Source organism: Miniopterus natalensis, chromosome 19, assembly GCF_054644295.1.
Source record: "Miniopterus natalensis isolate mMinNat1 chromosome 19, mMinNat1.hap1, whole genome shotgun sequence".
Classification (NCBI taxonomy): Eukaryota; Metazoa; Chordata; class Mammalia; order Chiroptera; family Miniopteridae; genus Miniopterus; species Miniopterus natalensis.
In genome coordinates, this window is record NC_142099.1 from 15,298,622 (window position 1) to 15,322,682 (window position 24,061).

The window sequence follows — 24,061 nt, forward strand, 5'->3', positions numbered from 1 at the left end:
GGCGCTGAAGTTTGGGCGTTCTGGGGGTTGCTGGCAGCCGGGGCGGATGGCTCAGAGCTGGGCTGGCTTCTCTGAGGAGGAGCTGAGGCGACTAAAGCAGAGTAAAGGTAACAGGACGTGCCTGCGGAGATTGAAATCTTAGGTCTCTTAGGGGAAGGGGGCGGGGAAGATGGAAGGTGTTTGTGTTGGGGGATGGAGCTGTAAATGGGGAGACGGAATTGAGGGGCTGCGGAGGTGGAAGTGCTTGGAGCCGTGGTGGAAGGGGCGGGCCTTGGAGACTGGGATCTACTTCAAGAACAGAGCGTTCAGGAATCCGTTGCAGAGTTTGACTTTTTCCTGTGGAAGGAATGGGACCTGGAAGAGGAGGCCGGTCCTACAGCCTGTGGGTCTCCTATAGAAAGATAGCGGTGTAGATCCGTGGTTGGAGGATTGGGGTCAGGGTAAAGGAAAGAGGAGGGGTACTCACCATATTAGAATTGTGATGAATTTATAGCAGCAATGACTGGGAAAAGGGGAGCACGGTGCTTTTCATAATACATCTGGAGTCTTGCATTCACTTCTGGTTGCCAGATGATTTTTGCAGTTCTTTCCAAACCCTTGAGAGCAAACCAAAGGGGTCTTTGAGAGGTTAGATGTGAAATAAATAAGTATATGTACACACACACAACTGTGGTATAATCCAAAATTTTGTGCTTCCCTCTCTGGCTTTATAGAGTAATCATTGAAAGGACCTGTACTCTTTTGTTATCTTTTAATGAAGGAATTAAGTTTGTTGATACTAGGTAAGAACTCTTGGCTATATAAACTAGGCTTTGTTGATGGTTGAAATTTCATAAAATTCTGTTTGGTGATCCCAGTAGTGTACACAACTTCTGTGAGTTTATACTACTCTTGGTACCAAACTTATACACTGTACATTAGGAAAAAATTAAATAAACCCTGTCATGCCTTTTATTAGAGTTTATGAGAAAATTGCATGTTCAGGTAAGCCTCTGCATTTTTAGCATAGGTGTGAGGATATGCGGGGGCTGACAGGTGGAAAAGGAAGTAAATTAGTAACATAGAGACAGTGTAGATTATATAGATTGAGGAAATTTGGACTGGTCCAAAGGGCTTTAAAAACTGGATCATAAAAGTTATACTACAGTGTGTAATTAACTGACTCTTCTCTTGCTTGATGTTAACAAATTTTCTTGCTCTGTGTTTTCAACACCCGTTCACTTACTCTGATGTACAGAGTACAAATACCTCTGCTTCTTGTCTTACCTGAAGCTTCTGCATTAGGGATGCTAAGATGAACAAGGCCTCATCCCTGCCTTCAAAGAGTTTCTAGTCTACTGATGAGACAAACTATAATATAATGTGATAGTAGATGTTGTACAAGAGATTGCTACCAAGGGAGCAGGAACCTCACATTGCTGGGGGCTGGGTGCAGCTTGGGAAGACATCACAGAGATTATGTGTTGGCAGAGGTGAGTTTGCCGGGGGGAAGAAGGCTTCATGTAGAAGTCTAGGTTAAATACATTGATTATGCGGAAGAACATTTTCAAATATCTCCTCAATTTGTGATAGGGAGTGGGGAAACCTTAATTTCAAGGCCTATCTTTTCATAGTCAGGTGTTAGAACGTAGACACCAACTCACTGGTCTCTGATCACCTTGAGGAAGAGAAAATACCTTAGCATCTTTGCATACTTATAACCAAGCACAGTGATTGTCAGATCATCCAGTTCTGCCTCTAAATCTTTTTGCCTTGGATTTCTCATTTGTAAAACCAGAGGAGCTGGATCTTTACTTTTGAAGGCTCCTCCTAGTAGTTCTCCAACCATAAAAATATAATTAATCTATGAAAATGAAGTTGGTTACCAGCAAAAATAAGGATAGCAACTCTAGAGAAACCCATATGTGCACTGGTGGAGATCAAGAATGTTCTCAACACTCCTCTTTATAATATTGAAAATCTGGGAATAAACCAAGTGTTCATTAACAAGGGAATGGATAAATAAATTGTGGTATAATCATCCAGTGGACTACTATACAGCTAGTGGGAACTATAGCCACATATATTAACATGTATAACTTTCGTAAATACTATGAAAAGAGCAAGTTGCAAAAGAATGTATAATCTGATACCATTTATAGAAGGTCAAAATCATACAAAGCCGGTATATTTTAGAAATATAGGAAATCTATAAAGAAAATCAAGGGAATGAAACACAAAATTCAGGGTTGTGGGGAAGCAAGGAGTGGCAAATATGTAGGGAGTTTCAAAGGTAGTGGTAATTATGAAATCAGGTTAAACCAAGTTAAGCTGCAGTAACAAATAGCCCTAAAATATCAATTATGTAAAAAAAATAAAGATTTTTTTTTTTTTTTTACTCCACCTTTCTGTCTAACTTGGGTTGACAGGTGACTCTGCTCCACATAGTCACTCCACACAATGCCTTGGTACTGTCCTCTAGGAGTTCACCATGGCAGGAGGAGAAGAAGATTGAAAATGAAACACTGGCAATAAATACTTCCACCAATAAATGACAGGTGTCACGTCTACTTCTATTTCATTTAGTAAATGCAAGTCATATGACTTGGAAGACAGGAAATACAGTTCTCTTGGGTGTTCCAAAATGGGGTAATGTTATATCTTTGAACAGCATATCTGTTGTAGTAGATATCTTATAGTAGATATTTTATATCTACTATAGTCATATTTTATTTGTTAATCTGTGTTGGTTTTTTATAATCCATACTGGGTGGATTGTGTGTGTGAGACACATATTATTGGATGTATGACTTATTTCATAATGAAAAAAATTGGAAATAAAGCAGTGTGGCTACAATGCTTTAATTATGTTTTCCAGTTGTTGCTGATATATTAAAAATACAAATAAGCCAAAGGAAAGTTGACAAAAAACATGAAAAGGAAATATGAAGAGATGCTTATCACCATCAATAAGCAGAGAATTACAAATCAAGAGTACAGTGAAATACTGCTTCGTACCCACTTGATTGACAGAAATTAAAAAGTCCTTTATCAGATGTGTCTGTTGCAAATCATTTTCTCCTGGTCTGTGAGTTGTCTTCTCATTCCCTTGACAATATCTTCTGCAGAGCAGAAGTTTTTAATTTTAATGAAGTCCAGCTTACCAATTATCTTCTTCATGGGTAGTGCCTTTGGTGTTGTATCTAAAAAGTCATTGTCATACTCAAGACCATCTAGGTTTTCTCCTATATTATCTTCTAGGAACTTAAAAGTTTTGACTTTTACATGTACGTCTTTGTTTTATTTTGAGAATGTTTGTGCAGAATGTAAGGTCTGTGTCTGGATTCATTTTCTTGTGGATGTCCAATTGTCCAGGATCATTTGTTGGATAGAATTTTCTCTGTTGTATTACCTTTGCTCCTTTGTCAAAGACCAGTTGACTATTTAAGTGAGCGGTTTCTGGGCTCTCTATTCTGTTCCGTTGATTGGTTTGTCTAGTCTTTCGCTAATACCCACTGTCTTTATTACTGTAGCTTTATAGTAAGTCTTGAAGTCAGTGTCAGTCTTCCAACTCTGTTCTTCAATATTGTGTTGGCTATTCAGGGTCTTTTGCCTCTTCGAGTAAACTTATGAATTAGTTTGTCAATATCCACAAAATAATTTGCTGGGATTTTGATTGGGATTGCAATGAATCTGTTGATCAAGTTATGATGAACTGACATCTTGAAATATTGAATCTTCCTATCCATGAATGTGAAATGTCTTTCCATTTATTTTGTTCCTTGATTTCATTCATCAGAGTTTTATAGTTTTCCTCATATAGCTCTTGTAAATATTTTGTTAGATTTATATCTAGGTATTTTTCTGAGTGCTACTGTAAATGGTATTGTGTCTTTAATTTCAAATTCCACTTGCTGGTATGTAGAAAAGCAATTGATCTTGGTATATTACTCTTGTATTCTGCAGTCTTGCTATGATGGCTAATTAGTTCCAGGAGTTTTTTTGGTGATATGTTTTATTTTTAAGTGGCCTGATTTGTTTATTGTTTGGGAGTTTAAAAATTTGCATTATAAATCTCATAGTTAGGTTCTGTGAAAATGCAAAATGAAATGGAAGCTGAAGTATAGAATTTGAGAGGCACTATTAATTCAGCTAATGAGTGTAATTGGGAGGTAAGCAAGCTCAATGATATTTTCTGATGGTGTGAATAAAGATCAGTAGTCAATAATAAATTCCTGCTCCAAGATACAGGAGGCTATTTTTTGTTTCTGGCTAAAGTCAACAATATTAACATTTTACTTTAGATAGTACAGCTATCTTTTTTTTAATTTTTTTTTAACCTGTCTCATTAAATTTTTACACCAACTCCATGAGATAAGTAGAGCAGGTAATGTTTAATCAGTTTGACAGGTGAGGAAACTGAGGTATGGAATAAATAATTGACATGCTTGAGCTGGACAAAAGCAACTCTGGAACTGACTCCAGAGCTTTTAACTGTTATTTGGAAAATCTAAGTAATAAGCTTGTATTGCTTCAAAGGTCAATATGCAGAATTTAAAAGTCTTATTTGAGTTCAAATACAAGGACATATCATAATTTCATTTTCTGGGCATTTTGTAAAGGATATCATTTATAGATTTTCTTAAATGTATCATGAATGTGAGTTAAATTCTCCAGTTGTCTTCCCTACAATGTTAATACTAACATGGGCAATACAAAAAGTATAATAGAAGTATTATTACTCAGTTTATAATATGACTTGTATCTTCCTTTATTGCTTTGATCAGGCTGCTGTTAAAATTAGGTTGCATACATTGATTAAAGGCAAACTAGGCTTTGGGTAACAACCTTGGATTGTTCTGGAAGATGGAAGAAAACAATTGAGGGTAAACTAACATTCTTGGAAATAAGGGACTTCATTCAGTTATACTTTGTATATAGCATCTTCCTATGTATCAGATTCCTATGTATCTGTGAAAATTTAAGAAAGATGAATCTCATTTGAAAATTCAACCACCATTTTATTTTAGGAGAGCAGATACAACCATAAATCAAATTTAAGACATATCAGAGAGTTCATTTGTCTGCCTAGCTTGGTCAAATTAGTTGATACTTTTGATAATTATCAAATCAAGTTGAAAAAGAAACCATGCTTTGTATCCTAAGGCCTTACTTGCAGACAAATGGCTTTCCTTAAAGATAAATTGAGAGCTAGGACAGTTTTTGTTAAATATTAACAATATGATTGAAGAACTATTGAAACTGCATGAAGATGGCTGTTTTTCCTGAGGCTTTTAAGATAGAGAAGGGGGAGAAAACCTTATAGAATTATCAAAGCTTAATGTTAATCATTTGTTTTCTTAGAGAAATCATAATTATTTGTTGTTCACACAAAGGAATTTTCCTTCATTTTCTTTTTTACGTAGATCCATTTGAACCACAGCGGCGTCCCCCTGTGAAGAAAAGTCGACAACAACTTCAGCGAGAAAAAGCCCTTCAAGAGCAAAGCCAAAAGCTTGGACTGCAAGATGGATCAACCAGATTACCTCCAGAGCAGCTGCTCTCTGCACCACAACAGAGATTTAATCCTCAAAAGCCACAGTTTTCTCCCCTTACTGCTCCTAGTCCTCTTACAATCACGTCTCCTGTTGGTGATGGAAAACCACAGGGTACTGAAAGTCAGCCAAGGGAACTGGGACTTGAAAATTCCCGTGATGGTCACACAAGTGCTGAGGTGGTACCTCCAAAGCCAGATTGCAAATTGGAGAAAAAGAAAGTGGAATTGTTAGTAAGTCTATATATCCATGATATTTTTTTCCATTTTACTTTTTTTCCCCATTGGGCTTTGAAGAAATATAGTCTTAACATCTTCTCTGTTTCATATTCTAACCTAGAAATGAGATAAACCAATTGTCAAAAAATAGCTACCACCTAAATATATTACAATCCGTTCAGTGTTAGGTATTTTATATGTTTAATGTCATTTAGTTCATTATTTTCACTTTACAGCTAGTTTGGACTTAGAATAGCTATTATTGTATTCTCAAAGCCAATACGCAGCTAGAGCAGAGTTGGGACTCACATAAGTCTGTCTGAATTCAAAGTCTATACCTTGACACCAGAAGCATTTCTTATATGCATAGTACTCTTCCCAAATTGAATGTATTCTTCAACTTCCAGGCTGCACCTTCATTGGCCTAGAAAAGGGTACTTGTGAAGAGCCATGTAGGTATGGTCAAAGGAAAGAGTGTAGGAAATTAAAGGGACTAATTAAATAATTCACTTGCATCATTAGATTTCTTTTTATTCTTATTTAATTTGTTTGTATTTGAAACCACCTCTAGAATTTAGCCTCATTCTTGTGAAAATTACCATTCTATGATGTGTAAATTCATATAATCAGGTATTTTTTACTTTATGACCTATGTTTTTCTTTTTTTTTAATCCTCACCTGAGGATACTTTTTCTATTGCTTTTCAGAGAGAGTGGAAGGGAGGGAGAGAGAGATGCACACATCAATGTGAGAGAGACCCACTGGTTGGTCGCCTCCCATATACGCCCCGACCAGGGCCAGGGATGGAGCCTGTAACCGAGGTACATGCCCTTGGCCGGAATTTAACCAGGACCCTTCAGTTCACAGCCCGATGCTCTAACCACTCAGCAAAACTGGCTAGGGCATGACTTATGTTTTAATATCTATTTAATATCTTATTTGTTTATCACTCATAGAGATAAAAGGGTGGTATTTGTTTCTGTTTTCCATTTTCTGTGTCTTTCTTTTTGAAAGTTTTGTCTAACCTCAGGTATTTTTTTAATCTCTGCTGATCCAGATTCTGTACTATGAGTTTAAAGTGTTTCTCACCCATCAAGAGTTTATAACCATGAAATTGTTTTGATAGGAGATAGAAAGCTGTGTGAATTATGAGCCCAACATTGAACAAGCACATACATTTTAATGTCTTTAAGTGTAGTTTACCAACAAAGGCCTGAGACAAATGGTGAGTGGGTTTGAATTGAGCCAGGTAATTTAGATTGAATGTCATGAGGAAAATTACTCTCTTCTTAGGTACTTGGGAGAATTTTCATAGAAGACATGTAATCTCAGGAACTGTTGTTGAAAAGGAGAAATTCGGAGACTCTAAGAAGGGGAAAGGAAACCTGTGTTCCAGAGAATGCTCCGAGATGACATCTCACTCCTGGGAGAGGCAAAGGATAGGCCAGAGAATAGTAAAGAATTAAGAAAGGGAAGAAGAACTTAGAAGCAGAGGATTCTTTGCCTAGCAAGTTTCCAGGTGCAGTAGTAGACCACCAAGCGCCCTGAAGGAGAGAGGCCCTGATCAGAATAATGGTGAGAGAATGTTCAGGTGTCATTGTTACAGAACATTTGGGTAGAGTGCTGGCTGAGCTGGAACTAAAGCATCTGGTGAGGAGATGCCTGCGATAGCAAAAATGAGAAAGGACTAGTGCCAGCACTAAGATGGAAGCTATAGGAATGGAGAAAAGGATAATTTTGGAAGTGGTTACTAGTTCTGGGAATAGATATTTTTGATATGTGGCTGTAAGAAATGGCAAAATGGGAACAAATAGCTTTGTTATTATGTTGTTTGAGTTGACATCGAGTTGATGAATTTACCATAAATTTTAATATACTTCTTTCAGAATTAGATTGGAAGACAATTCATGATTTCCGACTTTTGATGTTTTTTGTTAGCGCAGAATTCAAGTCTTAGTTCAGGGTGTTTCACTCTGTTTAAAAATGTTTAAGAGCTGGAAAGAAGTGAGCAAATTGAAAGAAAATGAATGAAATAAACATTGGTCATTGTCCTAAGGGTGTTTCATGGTACAGACTTTCATTATAGAAAACTCCAGAGTCACTTCCAGGCAAGATGGTGGAGTAAGTAAATGCTGTGCTCACTAGCTCCCACAAATACATCAAATTTACAGTTAAGTTATAGACAGCCACCCTTGAGAACCACCTGAAAATTAGCTGAACAGAACTCCTCTAACTAAAGATACAAGGAGAAAGACAAGACAAGACTAGTAGGAGGACAGAGACCTGGAATAGGCAGTCCCACACTCATGGTGTGGCGATTAAGAATCAGCTGTGGAGGTTCCCCATTGAGGAGTGAAGGGTCCTAACCCCACGCCAGCTCTCCAGCCCAGGGCACCAGTGCTGGGAAGAGAAGTCCTCACAACATCTGGCTGTCAAAATCAACAGGAATTGCACCCCAATGAGAGAGGGCTGCAGCCAGTGTTGACTTAGAACATAGCTTCAATCAGGTGGCCACAAGCATGGTACAAGTAGTGGCCTGGCCTCAGCTCAAATTATGGTGTCCACCAAAGGGTTCCAAGCCTGGCACTACTGGCAGAGGCCTTGGTTTGCAACATAGCCTCTCCCAAGCAACTCCAAGCCTGGCACAAGCATCAACCAACTGCAGATGACTTTGTAGCTTTGACCATGTGGCCACAAACCAGGCACAAACAGAGGTTGACCTTGGCCTGCAACGGAGCTCCTCCTAAGAGGCTTCAGAACCAACACAACTAGTGACCAACTTCAGACCACACCAGAGCGTCACTCAACCAGCTCCTCAAATGACACACCCGAAGGGTGAACTTAGCTGGCACGGCAGCCCAACTAAAGAGACTCCCTTTCTATGCGATAAGCCCCTGCACAGCAGCTCCTCTGCTATAGTTACAACTAACCCTCACAGTAAGTAGGCCTGAGGCTCAATCCCACCCACTGATGTGCCAACAGCAGTCAAGGCTCAACTACAACAGGAAGGCACACACAACCCACACAAGGGCTGCCCCTAGAGCACCCGGCTCAGGTGATCAGGAAGACTACCGTGGAGTCTCACAGGACACCTACTACATAAGGCTACTCTGCCAAGACTGGAAGACATAGCAGATCTACCTAATACATAGAAACAAACACAGGGAGTCAGGCAAATGAGGAGACAAACATTTCCCAAATGAAAGAACAGAATCCCAGAAAGAAAAAGAAAAATGGAGACAATCTACCAGATACAGAGTTCAAAACAGTGGTTATAGAATGCTCAATGAACTTAGGGAAAGAATAGATGAACTCAGAACCACAACACAGAGAGAGAAACCATAAAAAAATGCCAGTCATAAATAAAGAATACAATAATTAAAATGAAGAATACATTAGAGGAAATCAACAGCAGATTATGGGAAGCAGAGGATTGAATCAATGATCTGGAAGACAAAGTAGCACTAAACACCCAATTGGAATAGAAGAAAAGAATTTTTTTAAAAAAGTGAGGACAGTTTAAGGGACCTCTGGGACAACAAGTGTATAAGTATTCACATCATATATCCCAGAAGGACAAGAGAGAGAACAAGGGATTGAGAAACTATTTGAAGAAATAATGACTGAAAACTTTTCTAACCTGGCAAAGGAAATAGATAAGCCCAAGAAGTACAGATTCCCAAACAAGATGAACCCAGTGAAGCCCACAGCAAGACACATCAAAATTAAAATGCCAAAGGTTAAAGACAAAGATCTTAAAAGTAGCACGAGAAAAGTAGTTAGTTATGTACTAGGGAACTCTTATAAGACTGTCAAGTGATTTAGCAACGAATGTTGAAGGCCAGAGGGATTGGCACAGATATTCAAAGTGATAAATGGCAAAGACCTCAAACAAAGATTGCTCTACCCAGCAATTCTATCATTTAGAATCAAAGAAGAGATAAACAATTTCCCAGACAAGAAAAAGCTAAAGGAGTTCATCACTACTAAACCAGTATTACAAGAAATGTCAAAGGGACTTAATTTAAGTACAAAAGAAAAGATTTAAAACTGTGAATAAAAAAATATAGGAAAGAAAAATTCTCACAAAGACAAACGTACTAAAAGCAGTGGATCAACCAACTGTAAAGCAGTAGAAAGATTACAAGGCAAAAGTACAAAGACCATGTTTAATTACAATTATACATAAACACAAAGAAGCAAAAAAGTGACAAAAACATAAACATGGAGGGGGAGAGTGAAAATTTAGTGATTTTAGAATGTGTTTGAACTTAATCAACTATCAACTTAAAATAGACTGCTATAAACATAGTTTGGTATATATGAAGCAAATGGTAACCACAAAGCAAAAATCTCTTAAGAAATATACAAGAAATGGAGGGGAATCCAAACAACACTAGAAAGTCATCAACATACAAGAAAAGAGGACAAGAGAATAAGAAATGAACAGAGAAGAACTACAAAAACAATCAGAAGACAATAAAATGGCAATAACTAGATACCTATCAATAATTACTGAATATATAAATTGACTAAATGCTCCAGTCAGATGACATAGGGTGGCTGAATGGATAAAACAGCAAGATCCATATTGTGCTGCCTATAGACTCATTTCAGATAGAAACACTTAGACTGAAAGTGAAGGGATGGAAAAAGATGCTTTATGCAAATGGAAATGAAGAAGAAGCTGGGGTAACAATAATCATATTAGACAACATAGACTTTACAACAAGGGCTGTAACGAGACAGAAAAGGGCATTTCATAATGATAAAGGGATCAATCCAACAAAAGGATATAACTCTTGTAGGTATCTGCACGCCCAACATAGGAGCACCTAAATATATAAAGCAAATATTGGTGAACATAAAGGGAGAGATCAATAGTAATACAGTAATAGTAGGGGACTTTAACATACCATTGATAATTAATGTATAGTCCATCCAGGCAGAAAATTAACAAGGAAACAGTGGCCTAAATGACCTGTTAGATGAGATGGATTTAATTGATATTTTTAGGACATTTGACCCAAAAGCAGCAGAACATACATATCAAGTGCACATGGAACATTTTCCAGCATAGACCATATGTTGAGCCACAAAACAAGTCTCAATGAATTTAAGATTGACTCATCAAACATTTTCTCTAATCACAATGATATGGAACTAGAAATTAATTACAACAATAAAACTGAAAAACAAATACATGGAGGCTAAATAACATGCTTCTAAAGAGGCAAGACTATACAATGGGACAAAAATAGTCTCTTCAATAAATGGTGTTGGGAAAACTGGACAGATAGGTGCAAAAGAATGAAACTGGATCACTTTCTTAAACCACATACAACAATAAACTCAAAATGGATTAAAGACTTAAATGTAAGATACAAAACCATAAAACTCCCAGAAGAAAACAGTAAATTGTTTGACTTCGCTCTTAATAACATGTATTTTTTAGATATGTCTCCTTGGGCAAGGGAAACAAAAGATAAAATAAACATGGGACTTCATCAAACAAAAAGTTTTTGCACAGCAAATGAAACCATTGACAAAACGAAGACAACCTACTAAATAGGAGAAGATATTTGCCAATGGTACATCCAATAAGGGGTTAATATCCAAAATATATAAGTAACTCATACAACTTAACATCAAAACAATCTGATTAAAAAATGGTGGGAGGATCTGAGTAGACATTTCTCCAAAGAGGACATATAGGTGTCCAGTAGACATGAAAACATGCTCAACATCACTAATCATCAGGGAAATGCAAATTAAAACCACAATGAAATATCACCTCACACCTGTAAGGATGGCTGCTATCAAGACAAGAAATAACGTGTTGGTGAGGATGTGGAGAAAAGGGAGCGGTCATGCACTATTGGTGGGGTTGTAAATTGGTGCAGCCATTAGAGAAAAGAGTATGGAGATCCCTCAGAAAATTAAAAATAGAACTACTATGTGACCCAGCAATTCCACTTCTGAGTATCCAGAGAAATTCAAAACCCTCATTTTAAAGGACATGTGCATACATATGTTCATTACAGCATTATTTACTGTAACTGAGATATAGAAGCAACAACCTAAGTTGCTAAGTGCTCATCCATAGATGAATGGATAAAGAAGAGTGGTACATATATACAGTGGAATATTACTCAGCCATAAAAAATAAAATCTTGCTATTTGCAATAACGTGGATAGACCTAGAGGATATTATGCTAAGTAAAATAAGTCAGACAGAAAGACAAATACCATATGATTTTACTTATATGTGGAATCTAAAAAACATACACAAAAGAAATAAACACATAAGACAAAGAGAACGAATTGATAGTTACCTGATTTGGGGGAGGGGGAGCTTTAAGGAGATGGGTGAAAAAGGTGAAGGGATTAAGAAGTACAAATTGGCAGTTATAAAAATAGTCCCAGGGATGTAAAGTACAGCATAGGGAATATAGTCAATAATATTGTAATAACTATATATGATGTCAGATATGATACTAGATTTATCAGGGTGATGACTTTGTAAGGTATATAAATGTCTAATCATGTTGTACACCTGAAATTAATATAGTATCATATGTCAACTGTAATTGAAACACTTTTTAAAAAAATTAAATGCACATTCAATCTGGACAAAAATAAAAACTTTCTAGGCATGCAAAGAAGCAGGAAATTGTGATACATAACCAGGAGGAAAGTCATCAAAAGAAACAGGCCCACAAACGACGGGAAATATCAGGCAAAGAATATTTAAACAGCTATTATAAATATGTTCCATGTGTCCAAGAATGTAGACTATAAAGTGATTTAATGATTAGATCACTAAAATGATTTTTAAAAGAACTTTGAAAGATATAACATATTAGCTACAGACCTATTTATTTTGCTCTCCATTTTGCATATAATAGATAATTTACACAGGTTTCTTTGTACTTCTAAAAAATGCCACACTATTCTGGCTTCCAGTTTGTGGGTTCCTAGGTTATATACATATAATGGATTTCAAAGGGCCAATTTATGTAAGCCTTCTTTACTTCAAATCGTAGTCTTTATTTCTATTAGAACAAAATAATGAGCTGCAGATGGGTTCCTCTTAAAAGGACTTTTTAAAAATATATACATATACATAATCTGGCTGATTAAATTTTATACGTAGGAGACTGAGACTGGGAAGGTGTGGGGTGGGGTTTCAGAAACTCATTTTTATACTTTTTTGCTCCTTAGGCAAGAAAAGTCTCGTTGGGAAGTCCTCCAACAAGAGCAGCGGCTAATGGAAGAAAAAAATAAACGTAAGAAAGCTCTTTTGGCTAAAGCTATTGCGGAAAGGTGAGGCACCTGCACCAGGAGAGATTGTTTGCCATTTGCAGTCAGCTCTATCATGTTTTATATTTATTTTCCCATGTCTCTTCTAATAAACTGATATTTTCTTTAAGGCTAAACAAGTTATGCTTTATAAATGATACTGAAATCATTTAAGCATAGATCATAGCAAACTTACAGGTAATACAGGTACAATTAAAACTTAAGGATCAGCGTCAGTGTTTTCAGTTTTAACCATCTATGCATTTGTAAGGGAGCAATAAATAGCTGTCAATATAAGTAAATTAACAGATAAGTTTTCATTTTGACATGAGGGGGCCTTCGTCATCTAACATGTAGAGGAGTAAGATTTTTCCATATAAATGACTTATACTCCCACAAATCTTATGTTTCCTATGGACATATTTCTTAAATAATTATTCTGCCCAAACTGATAAAGATACATGATATAATTTAAGCTTTTATCTGTGACTCGGGTCACCATTATGAGTACTGTCCCATACTGTGAGCAGTTCAGGTTTTTTCTAACCTCCCAATGTCAGTGTGTCCGAGATCCCTTTTTTTTTTTCTTTAGCATTGTGCTGGCCTCAAACAGCAACATTCCCATTGGAACCGCTTTTCTGTCTTTCTGCCCTTTTAGCTGGTATTTGCTAATGTGCTGTGGCCTTAAGAAAACAAGCTTAGTCAATAAAGCAGTGATTGGAAACAGTGAGAACTAAATGCAAGCAGGTATTCAGTGGCATTTTCTTTTTAGATCTCCAGAAAAGTCTGGCAAAACTATTCTTGAATGAAGCTAAGCAAATGTGTCAGGGAGGAGAAGGAATAGGGGTGGAGAGACGGGCAGGTGGGTATAATAGAAATAAAGAATTTTATCTGCCAGAGGGATATAGTATGTATTCGAAAATGACTTTTCTTTTCTGGGTATACCTTGATCTTTCATGAAACACGAAATGATGCTAATCACTGAATTTATGTTTCAAGAAAAAAACACACATGATTATTGAAAAGTGATTATTGGAAAGCATTTTAGTAGTCTTCAGTTTGGAAGAGGTGCTTTTACAAGAAGATTGACAGGCTTAGCATTCTTTACATGCTTTTGATTTAAGACAGAAAGCACTGCTATAGACAGAAATGTAAGGAAATGTAGCCTGGTTAGATTATTAATAAATAGACAGTGAAGTACAGTACTTCCAGTAAAAGAATCATACTGTTAACTTTTATAGGCAGAAAACTAGGGTAAATGCATAAATAGAGTAGAAATCTGGAAAATATAGTGATTTTAGGTGGGAGTTTTATTCTCTTGTTGAGAATGTGTGTGAAATTTTGAAATGAGTGAAATCGTAATTAAAGGTTGACTTTTGTATTTATTTTGTTTTTTAAGTTTGTAATGTACTCGGGAGTGGTGAGGGGGCTGAGAGATGGTGAGATTGGATGTGCTTTTAAACAAAGAAAAAAAGTGCTTGGTTTTGAGGCCCAGAAAGAAAAATTTTGAGGACCTGTAGTTTTACCTAAAGGACAGAAATCAAAGCAGTAACAGTTTGCGGGGAAATGAGTCTTAAGAAATTCAAAACCAACTAGCTGTTTCTAGACATATAAAGAAATGGTGTTTGATGCAGGCGTCTGTTCTTGGTGTCCAGGTATCAGACAAATGAAATGGGCTACAGATTTGGAAAGTTGTGTTCGACGTTCCAATGTACAGAGAATAGAGATATATTTTCTTAGTGCTTATTCTTATCCTTATGGAATGAATATACCTGTAAGTGAACTTTTTATTGATAAATTTTTCAATCTTCCCCTAGTATATGAAAATCATATGTACTAATAGAAAATTTAGAACAATAAGGGAAAGAAGCGCAAATGCAGTCTTCCAGATAAACCAGAATGATACCAGCATTTGATTTCTTTCAATTTTTCTTGTTTTTCTAATTTTTAAAAATTATGCATTATATTCATATTGTAAATGAAGTAGCTTGCTTTTTTTCACTCACATTGTATATGGATACACGCTTTCAGAATGTTTTTATTTTCCCACTCATGTTCCTAATTTTCTAGATCTAAAAGAACTCAGGCAGAGACCATGAAACTGAAGCGGATCCAGAAGGAGTTGCAGGCTTTAGATGACATGGTGTCCGCTGACATTGGAATCCTCAGGAACCGGATTGACCAGGCCAGTCTGGACTATTCAAATGCTCGGTGAGTTGGGGAAATTGGATTCAGAACAAGCAGTTGGGTTTAATTAATGTGTGTTGCTAGCTGGATCAGGACCTTTCATGTGTATCATCACTTAAGCCTCGTAACAACCACATTAAGCGCTGTATTTATTCCTGTTTCGAAATAAGTAGTGTCAAGTGTGTCTCCTCTTCTTAAAGTCTTCCTTTACTCTGCCCTACCCATTAACCTTGTTCATATTCCCATTAGAGTATTTCTTGCCTTATTTATTTACATTTTAGTCTTTCCTGCTAAAGCATCAGGTATTTACTGTTTGGATATCTGAATGACTTGCCCCAAAACTATAATTCTAACGCCAAGTCTCTGGTCCTTCTGTTAAGAAAGTTTGATTGAGGTGCTCGTTGGGGATTAGCCTAGTTCTCATTTCAGTTTTCATTAAAGAAATATCTAGTTTATTTTGTAAAGCCTATGAGTATTTTAAAGAAAATATCACACTGTCTTGAAAGCTTGAAGTTTTTCTTTTTGATTCTATTCTGTATAAAATGGTTCATTCTCATGTGTTTCCTTGGTTTCAGCCATTGGCATTTTTTAAGAGAAAAAAATCATCATGGAGTATTTTCAAAATGAACTAACACATGTAAAGAATTACATGAACTTTGCAAGCAGATAAAAAGGCAAAAAATTAAGTCCAATTTCAGGGTTTTCAGTCCTTTCAACATTGCTTTAATCATCCTGGTTTGTCTTTTTTCACAAGGGAATGCTGTGTTAATGACTCCGTTTTGCATCTTTCTCTGTAACACTAGAAATCAATCAGAATGCCTCATTAGTCCAGGGTAAACCACAGCATCAGAATGTTTATATAACAATTTAATAAAGCGGAAATGCTTGATTGTGGTTTTTAATTCACTGTTTATTGTTTAAGAAAGAGGTTTGTGGTGTCCTCGTGATTTTTGTAATTGTTGTTTGACCATGTGCTGTTAGATTTAATGGGTTGCCTAAATTAATGCCATCAGTAGCTGATAACTAGAGGTTCCAGATTTCAACTAATAAGGTCATTAAGGAGGTGACCAAGATTTTATTAAGATTAAACTAAGCCTAGATGTTTAGCACATTTTAGTCTTTGTAACTTAAGGTTGCCAGAGGAACTTTTTTTTTTTTGGCCTTTGTAGCCTTTTATATGAATAATTCAGATTATTCTGGATACTTCAACAGAAGTCATCTGATTATGTTTTAATTCTGGCCTAGAGGAGACTGGAGAAGGATGCTTTGTACACTGCACATTATATTTTTAAAATTTCATAATGTTAGCCTTCAGAGAACCACTAAAAAGGTAGAATTACTGGTTAAAGGAGGACGTATCCCATAATATAGAAATATTTGAAATGAAGTTTTAGTCAATTTTTACATAATAAAAAAATTTTACATGGTACATTTTTTACATCTTCTTAACAAGTTTAAAATGACACATTCTCATGGTACTGATGTCAACATCGTTGTATGTGAATATCCATATTACATGTGTGAGGCTATTTTTTTAAAATCTTATAAACAATTGTGATTAGAACCAGCATTGTATATTGTTCATGCATAAGATTAAGACATTTTCTAAATTTATGTCTATGGTTATTGAGAAATTATATATTGGTGATAGAATATTATGATCTAGATTTGACCACGTGCTGTTAATCCCCAGGGTAGTCCATTTCTGTAGGAGATTTCTTGTTTGTTTTTTAATATAGTTCTATAGTGCCTGGTACAGTGCTTTGTCCACAAAAGTTTCTGGGATACTGATAGGCCAGATTTCCCTGGGAATTGGCTTCTGTAGATTAGTGTCAGGGCAGACACCCCCGAGGACACCAGCACTTTGAGTGAGCCAACTTGAGAGTTGCTGCTGCTGCTGTTGGCAGCAACGATGACAGTGCTGCCATATGCTGTGCATCCAGCTTGTAAAACTCAGAGCTGCCTGTAGAGCATTTCTTTAACCCTCAACATACTGGGAAAAACCATTATCACTCTTTGCCATCTATGTTTAATAGACACTCCCCCACACACATGCACACACACATGCACATGCACATATACGTATATCCATCAGTATTTAAGTCATTTTATGTGTAATTTACAGAAGTGAGAATAAAAGGGATTGTGAAAATAACCTCATTAAAAACTAATGAGAAGGTAAGCATCGCAAGCCTCTTCGTATCAAATAGTGTTTGACTCCAAAACTTATAAAAAACTGAAAGAATGAGGCTACATCCTTTCAGCAATACAGGACAGCCCAAATATTTGTAAAATATTGAGTGATTGAGAAATCGAGTGATTAATTTCTTCCTATTGAAATTGTAACAATGAGAAACAACCTGTTTTCTTTTTATCTTTTCATTCACTGGTTCTTGAGTTTGAAAACATTCATCTAGAATGTGTTTTTGAGGACTCATACTCTGAGATGTCACATGATCAGCTTCACCACCTAGAATCTGGACCGTGTGTGTGTGCATTGGTGTTGGTTTCCTAGGGCTGCTATAACAGATGACTACAACCTGGGTGTCTTAAAAGACCAGATATGTACTCTTACATTTTCTGGAAGCCAGAGTTTGAAATCGGTGTTGGTAGGGTCACTCTTCCTTCAGAGACTCTAGGTGTGGGGATTAGGAAGAGCATATCTTCATGGGATCATTTTTCAGCCTACCACAACATTTATCTTTTGACTTATCTAATAACTGCAAAATGTTTTCATCTGTCAATTTTCTCTACTTTGCCATTAGGGCAGAAAAGTAAAAAAAAAAAATACAACTGATTCTCAACTGTGTTCAGTGAAAGCTGAGAGCAGATTACAAATATGGGGTTTCTAGTGTTTTATACCTTCTTGAAAGGTGATGTAATACTGTGGACAGCACAGTAAGGAAATTAAATGGTGATGATTTATTTTATTATAATATCATCCTTTTAGGTCATTTCATCATTCTCTTTTTTCTTGTTATTTTAATTTTTTAGCATAAATTGGAATAATTGGTAACAAGGAAATACGTCCTAGGGTGATGAAATTGCAAAATGTTAGAAAAATAGTATCTCAACGATGCGATAATGTATTCTAGATTTATAAAAAGATCCAGTGGACCTATGTAGTAATTGCAAAATATGATTAGTTTTATTGTTTTTTTAAAATATAAATAATTTTTCTCTTTGTTCTCTGGAAGACTTCTAAGAAAGGGTAAAAAAAAAAATCATGACATGTTAATCCTTACAAATAGTTATAATTGCTCATAAAAGGAATGGAAAACTAAAAGTGGATCAGTGGAACCTAATGGCATGCCAAGGGTTAATTTTTTAATTTTTTTTAATATTTCAGGGATACCAAAACCAAGATATAGTTTCTAGAATCCTTTAAATAGCATTCATTAAATCATTTAGTGTACCTTTAAAATAACAAAATAATTCTATAACTACATTTCAGCTCAATTTCTCTTACTGTGTTACATATAATGCACTTACTATTCTCTTCCAAAGTGTGTCAATCAGACTGATTTGGTACATCCACCTGACCCCCAGACCCATAGTGCAGTTTGTGAAACTAATCAATACTTTAAACATAAGTCACTCTGTACAAGAATATATATGCATGTTTCTGGCCAGAAGGACTTAAATAAATAAACAAAATGCAGAATCTTCAGTGATTTATCCAGGGTGAAAGATCAATGGAAACCTAGGGACCTATTTGCAAATTTTAATTTCAATTCAGCATTCATGAGCCCGGGTCAGTAAATCTTTCCTGTCTGACTTTGACTGGCTGAGGGAGACCACAGACTTGCAGAGAAGGGAGGTTTGAGTGGGGGAAAGGGGCGAGGTATTCATATACCTATAGAGAGTGTTGCCAGGATTCTAAAGCTTGATGCCAGACATTCACAAACAGGATATATTGTACAGTATGGAAGTCAGGGATCCAAATATCCAACAGAGCTCCTTTAGAACAATCCTCTTAACACAGAGGGTAGTGGAGAACAGCTAGTTTTCTCATTCTCATGTTTACTAAATGACAGTAAAGAAGAAAAATATGGTAATTGAATGTTATGTAAGAGTTTTCAAGTAAAAACACCAGATCCTTACATTTTGCATCATTTTAATTTTAGATATATGTTTAGTGATATACTGACAGTGCTTTTTGAGTCTGGTGCTCTGGAGGGGAAGTTCTGTTTCTTGAGTACCTAGCAGGCACTGCACCAGACACCTGCCCTGCTCACATTACTTAATTCTTAACGCTCCTATGAAGTACTATTATCATCACCATTACTCAAACCAAAACTCAATTGAAGAAACTACCTGGGTCACTATACCAGAGTTTCAGTCATTGCATGCCTAGTCTCTAACCCTTCCCACAGTAACCTGGCTCTGTTTTGTGTCATGATACGACCCTGGGCATCTCTGATGAAAACAAAGATAAGCTGCCAACTCCAGTGATCCCTTTTCTGGGTATCTACCCCCAAAATTTGAAAACATTGGTAAAGCTAAATGTACCCATATGATCATTGCAGTAGTCAAGGCATGAAAACAACCTAAGTTGGATGATTGGATAAAGATGATGTGGTACATATATACAGTGGAATACTATCCGATCATTAAAAAGATGAAAAATTACCATTTGCAACATGGCTAGATCTTGAAAGTATGCTAAATGAAATAAGTCAGACGGAAAGGGCAAGAGCCATGATTTCACTCTATGTGGGATATAAAACAAAAAGCAACCAATGAACTAACAAACAAAAAAACTCAGATATAGACAGAATGGTGTTAACCAAAAGGGAGGTAGAAGGGGCTAAAGGGGGTTAAATATATGGTGATGTGAGCACACAATAGAGTCCACAGATGTATTATAAAGATGTACACCGGAAACTAAGATAATGTGATTATTAACCAATGTCACCCTGATTAAATAATAGAGATACTTTCTCCATCTTTTACTGTTTTACCACTAACCATGAAAGCAGATTCCCCTCTTCCCCCAATTCTACATTCAGTCATATTGATAGCTTGAACTTGGCTATGGTGGTAGTATTCGCACTATAGAAATCGACAAACACTACAAATCAGGGCTTACTCCTTCCAGAGCTAGCATACCACTAAATTAACCCTCTTCACCTGCTTTCATTCAAGTATGGCGTCGGAAAGAGGAAATGAGTGCAGAGGAATGTTGTTATATTAGGAGAGTCCAAGTGTAAATGTTGTGAAGTTTCAGCAGCAATAGCCTAGTTTGTCTAATGTGTAGGCAAGTATTCATAAAGTGTTAATATCCATAACTTCATTATACATTGCTACCAAATTCTGGAGTTTAATTATTGCTTCTCAGCCCTCTTTCTGTGATACAAAACTAATGGACCAATCTTTGTTCCTGTCCCTACAGGAAGCGGTTTGACAGGGCGGAAGCAGAGTATGTTACAGCCAAGCTCGATCTACAGCGCAAGACTGATATTAAAGAGCAGCTCACCGAGCACCTTTGTACGATCATACAGCAAAATGAGCTCCGCAAGGCCAAGAAGTTGGAGGAGTTGATGCAGCAGTTGGATGTCCAAGCCGATGAGGAGGCTTTGGAGCTTGACGTGGAGGTGGAGAGACTGCTGCACGAACAAGAGGCAGAAGCAGGGAAACAGAAGGTTCATGGAGAGAGGCCGTTTCAGCCTTCTGGGGAGACTGTGACATCAGGATCTGCTCAGAACAAAGAGCATCAAGCACCAGCTGCTTGCCCAAAGGTGGATGAACAATGTGAAAATCCCAAGAGCTCTCCCCTTCTCACTCCAGACCACCCAAGTCAGGAAGCGAAGACTACTGTACATGATGACAGTTCGGCTGCTCTGGCCACATGAAGGGCCAGTGTTTATTGTTTTTAGCTAATATGGTCTTCAGAAACTTTCTGTTGTAGAGTATGCCATGACCGCTGGTAAATGCCTCTTTGAAACAATATTTGAATCTAAGATTAGTTTTATAACGTGTTGGACCATTCTAAAGTCTCAAATAATGATAATTTTATACATAGTTCACCTTGATTTTGGTCTGGTTCCCTTAAAGTACCCTTATTTTGGGTGAAAACAAGTGACTTCAAAGGATAGAAGAAAAAGTACATGGGTATGACCAGGTCAATACAGAAAAGTAAAATGAAAAATGATAACCCCTCATCAAACTCATTTAACTTCCAGGAGAAGTGCTGAGACTGAGAATCCTCTTTTATGTCATCAGTAAAAAGAGACACAAATATTAAATGTGAAGAAGAGAACAAACATCTAACAAAAGTAATATTTGGCACTTACTATTCTCTCTCCGGATCTTACTCCATTGCAAAACACAGCTTTGAGGTTACCAGACAGCTTAAGCCAACATTACTTTTCTATTCACTTTGCCTTTTACATGGCTTTAGTTTACAACCTGAGTTTGGATTCGTTGATACACACAAACATATATATATAATTTCACTATTAATATATTGTCTTTAATCAGCACATTGATTAACTTTAGACAATGAAAACATGTCTACAGTAAGGCTGAAAATAATACAGAAAATCTTGCTACTTCTGATTATGAAAAAAAATTAATACATTTTCTAAAGTTACCCGTAAGTATGTATTTTATATGTTGGATATAAATTATCCTGTCATAAAGCATTTAAATTGTTAAAATGATGATTTTCTTATTATTCTAATAGTTTATTAATTATCATCACTAATACTTGACCACTACATTGTGATGTGAATATGTAAGTAAATATTGTAGTTTTATTACAAAATCTGTGAATAACACATTCAATTCTGGTTTATCAGAAATTCCAAATAGTAAAATCAAGCATTTTAAGTCTTAAAAAGAAGAAATAAAAGATAAGGACAAATGTAATATTGTATCCATAATAATTTCTGAAAAAGAATTTTTAAATGAGTTTGAGGATATTATTTTCTAGTAATGAGGATGAGCTCTGTATTTTTGTATTATGTAATTTGACTGAAATTATAGCTTTCCATTACTGGCTTCTCTAAACAGAGGCATTTATATAGTTTGTTTTTATTTATGAATGACATGCATGCATAAAATCTGAAAGCTTCATTGTCCAATGTACTCCTATTTTTCTAAGGAATAAACAAATCTGATGCATTTATAATGTGGTCTCTCTTTATCTTTTTTTAAAAATTTTCTTAGTTTAGTATGTGTTCTTAAGCAGCATGTGGCAGTAATGCATCCTGAATCTCCATTGGTAGTTACAATCGTCTACTTTTGTGTGAACCTCTGTCAGGGAAAAATCCATCAATAAATGAGGTTCTATAATGTTGGCCAAGTACAGATGGGTACAATCTAATACTGAGTCTAAGTACGTTAAGAATTTATCATATAAGGTATATGGAGAAATGAAAACCATGAAATAAATGAAATGGATGGGACCTTGCAGATCATCTGATTTAATGATCTTATTTTACAGATGAGGAATTTGAGAGCCAGAGATTTCACTTATGTCATGTTGGCCGACTGGCTCACTTTAAACTTAAAGGGATAATCAAGTTGCAGTTCTAAACTCTTGATGTGTCTCTTACCACCTTGATGTAGCTCTTACAATGCAGACCATGAAGTTCTCTGCATCCCTCTTGAAACTTTTGCTTTAGAACCCACTCTGGGATTGTGTTTGTCCATGTGAAATGCTTTCAAGTGTCTATAAATGACCCACTGAAACCATTATTTTGAAAAACGTACCTTGCTTGGCTTTCCCAGGGTGGTATCCGAGTGCTCAGGTGATGATATAAGTGACAAAGTTCTATTGCATCAGGTTTGTACAAGGGCAGCTGTAGCCCATGTGTGAGAGGAACATGAACAAATGAACAAGACGTGGGGCTCATTGGTATGAGGACCATATGCACTAGCTTTTCCAGGATAGCCCTGGTATCTTTTAAAAATCATAAAATACATTCAAAAGAGTTGATATATGGATTCACAAATCCACAGTAATTGTGAGTTTCTGTGAAGGAAATTATTGGTTCAAAATTGCTGCCATGAATTTATTAGGGCACTTTGTAGAGCTGTCCTTCCTGGAGTTAAATTCCTCTTCTCTTCCATCTCTCAAATAGAGCGTAAGATTATCAGAGCTCTTGATGTGCTATGTAATTGAGGAGTTAACTACTTCGTGTTATCTCACTTGTTCTGTTTAAAACATGGTCTTTACTAAATTGTAGTAATTTTTACTCATTTTCTTAAAAAAGCATACTTTGAAGAGTATACTGAATTCCTGAATTTTAAGGGTTCTTATACCTTGATTCCCTTCTACTTTCTTTGAATTAAAACCATTCTTTATCAGTTTCAAAGAAGAATTTCTTAAAACATGGTTTGTGTTGCATTTAAAATAAAGAGTTTTTCTCAAGTTTTTCACCTCTGCATAATTCTTCTGATGGAATTACAGCAATTGCAGGTAGTAAATCTTTGTACTCACTGAGAGCACAGCTGGTTTCCAAGTCAGATGATAAAAATCTGATTGCAATTCCTAGAACATATTTCACTGCTGGATTGGCATTTAAATTATAGAGTAAAAAGTCAGCTATAAACCTCTCTCATTCTTTGTTTGGATTTAGCAACATAGTACTCTCAAGGAGCTTTATCTAAGTATCCAGCAACTTCCTCTTCGGAGGCACTGGCACAAAATGGACTCAAGTTATTGTGACCCGGGCCATTCCCAGTGACCTTTCTAAATGATGTTTTGGGTTTTGTATTTCTAAGGAGCCAAGTCAGCATTTTAAAAGACCCTGATAGATATAGCTCAGTCTGCCAGACAAGACCTGGGGCCGCTCTGGACCAGGGTAATTA

At 36.3% G+C, this 24,061-nt stretch overlaps 1 protein-coding gene across 2 annotated transcripts; it reads left to right on the plus strand.

Annotated features, from left to right (window-relative positions):
• Positions 1 to 23,618, plus strand: GORAB (golgin, RAB6 interacting). 2 transcript variants are annotated; one of them, XM_087828050.1, is made up of 5 exons: positions 1 to 107; positions 5,406 to 5,763; positions 12,977 to 13,078; positions 15,125 to 15,265; positions 20,637 to 23,618. In XM_087828050.1, the coding sequence occupies exons 1-5, from the start codon at positions 47 to 49 to the stop codon at positions 21,094 to 21,096; spliced, it is 1,122 nt and encodes a 373-aa protein (XP_087684176.1). In that variant the 5' UTR covers positions 1 to 46; the 3' UTR covers positions 21,097 to 23,618. The 2 variants fall into 2 exon arrangements, with proteins under 2 accessions (XP_087684176.1, XP_016077021.2); XM_016221535.2 differs by lacking the exon at positions 1 to 107 and having other exon boundaries at positions 2,698 to 5,763.
• The last annotated feature ends 443 nt before the right edge of the window (positions 23,619 to 24,061 follow it).

Coding starts and splice junctions, on each gene's coding strand:
- GORAB (XM_016221535.2), top strand. CDS start 5,321: ATGTTAATCATTTGTTTTCTTAGAGAAATCATAATTATTTGTTGTTCA. Junction 5,764..12,976: donor GAGAAAAAGAAAGTGGAATT/GTTAGTAAGTCT, acceptor TTTGCTCCTTAG/GCAAGAAAAGTCTCGTTGGG. Junction 13,079..15,124: donor GCTAAAGCTATTGCGGAAAG/GTGAGGCACCTG, acceptor CTAATTTTCTAG/ATCTAAAAGAACTCAGGCAG.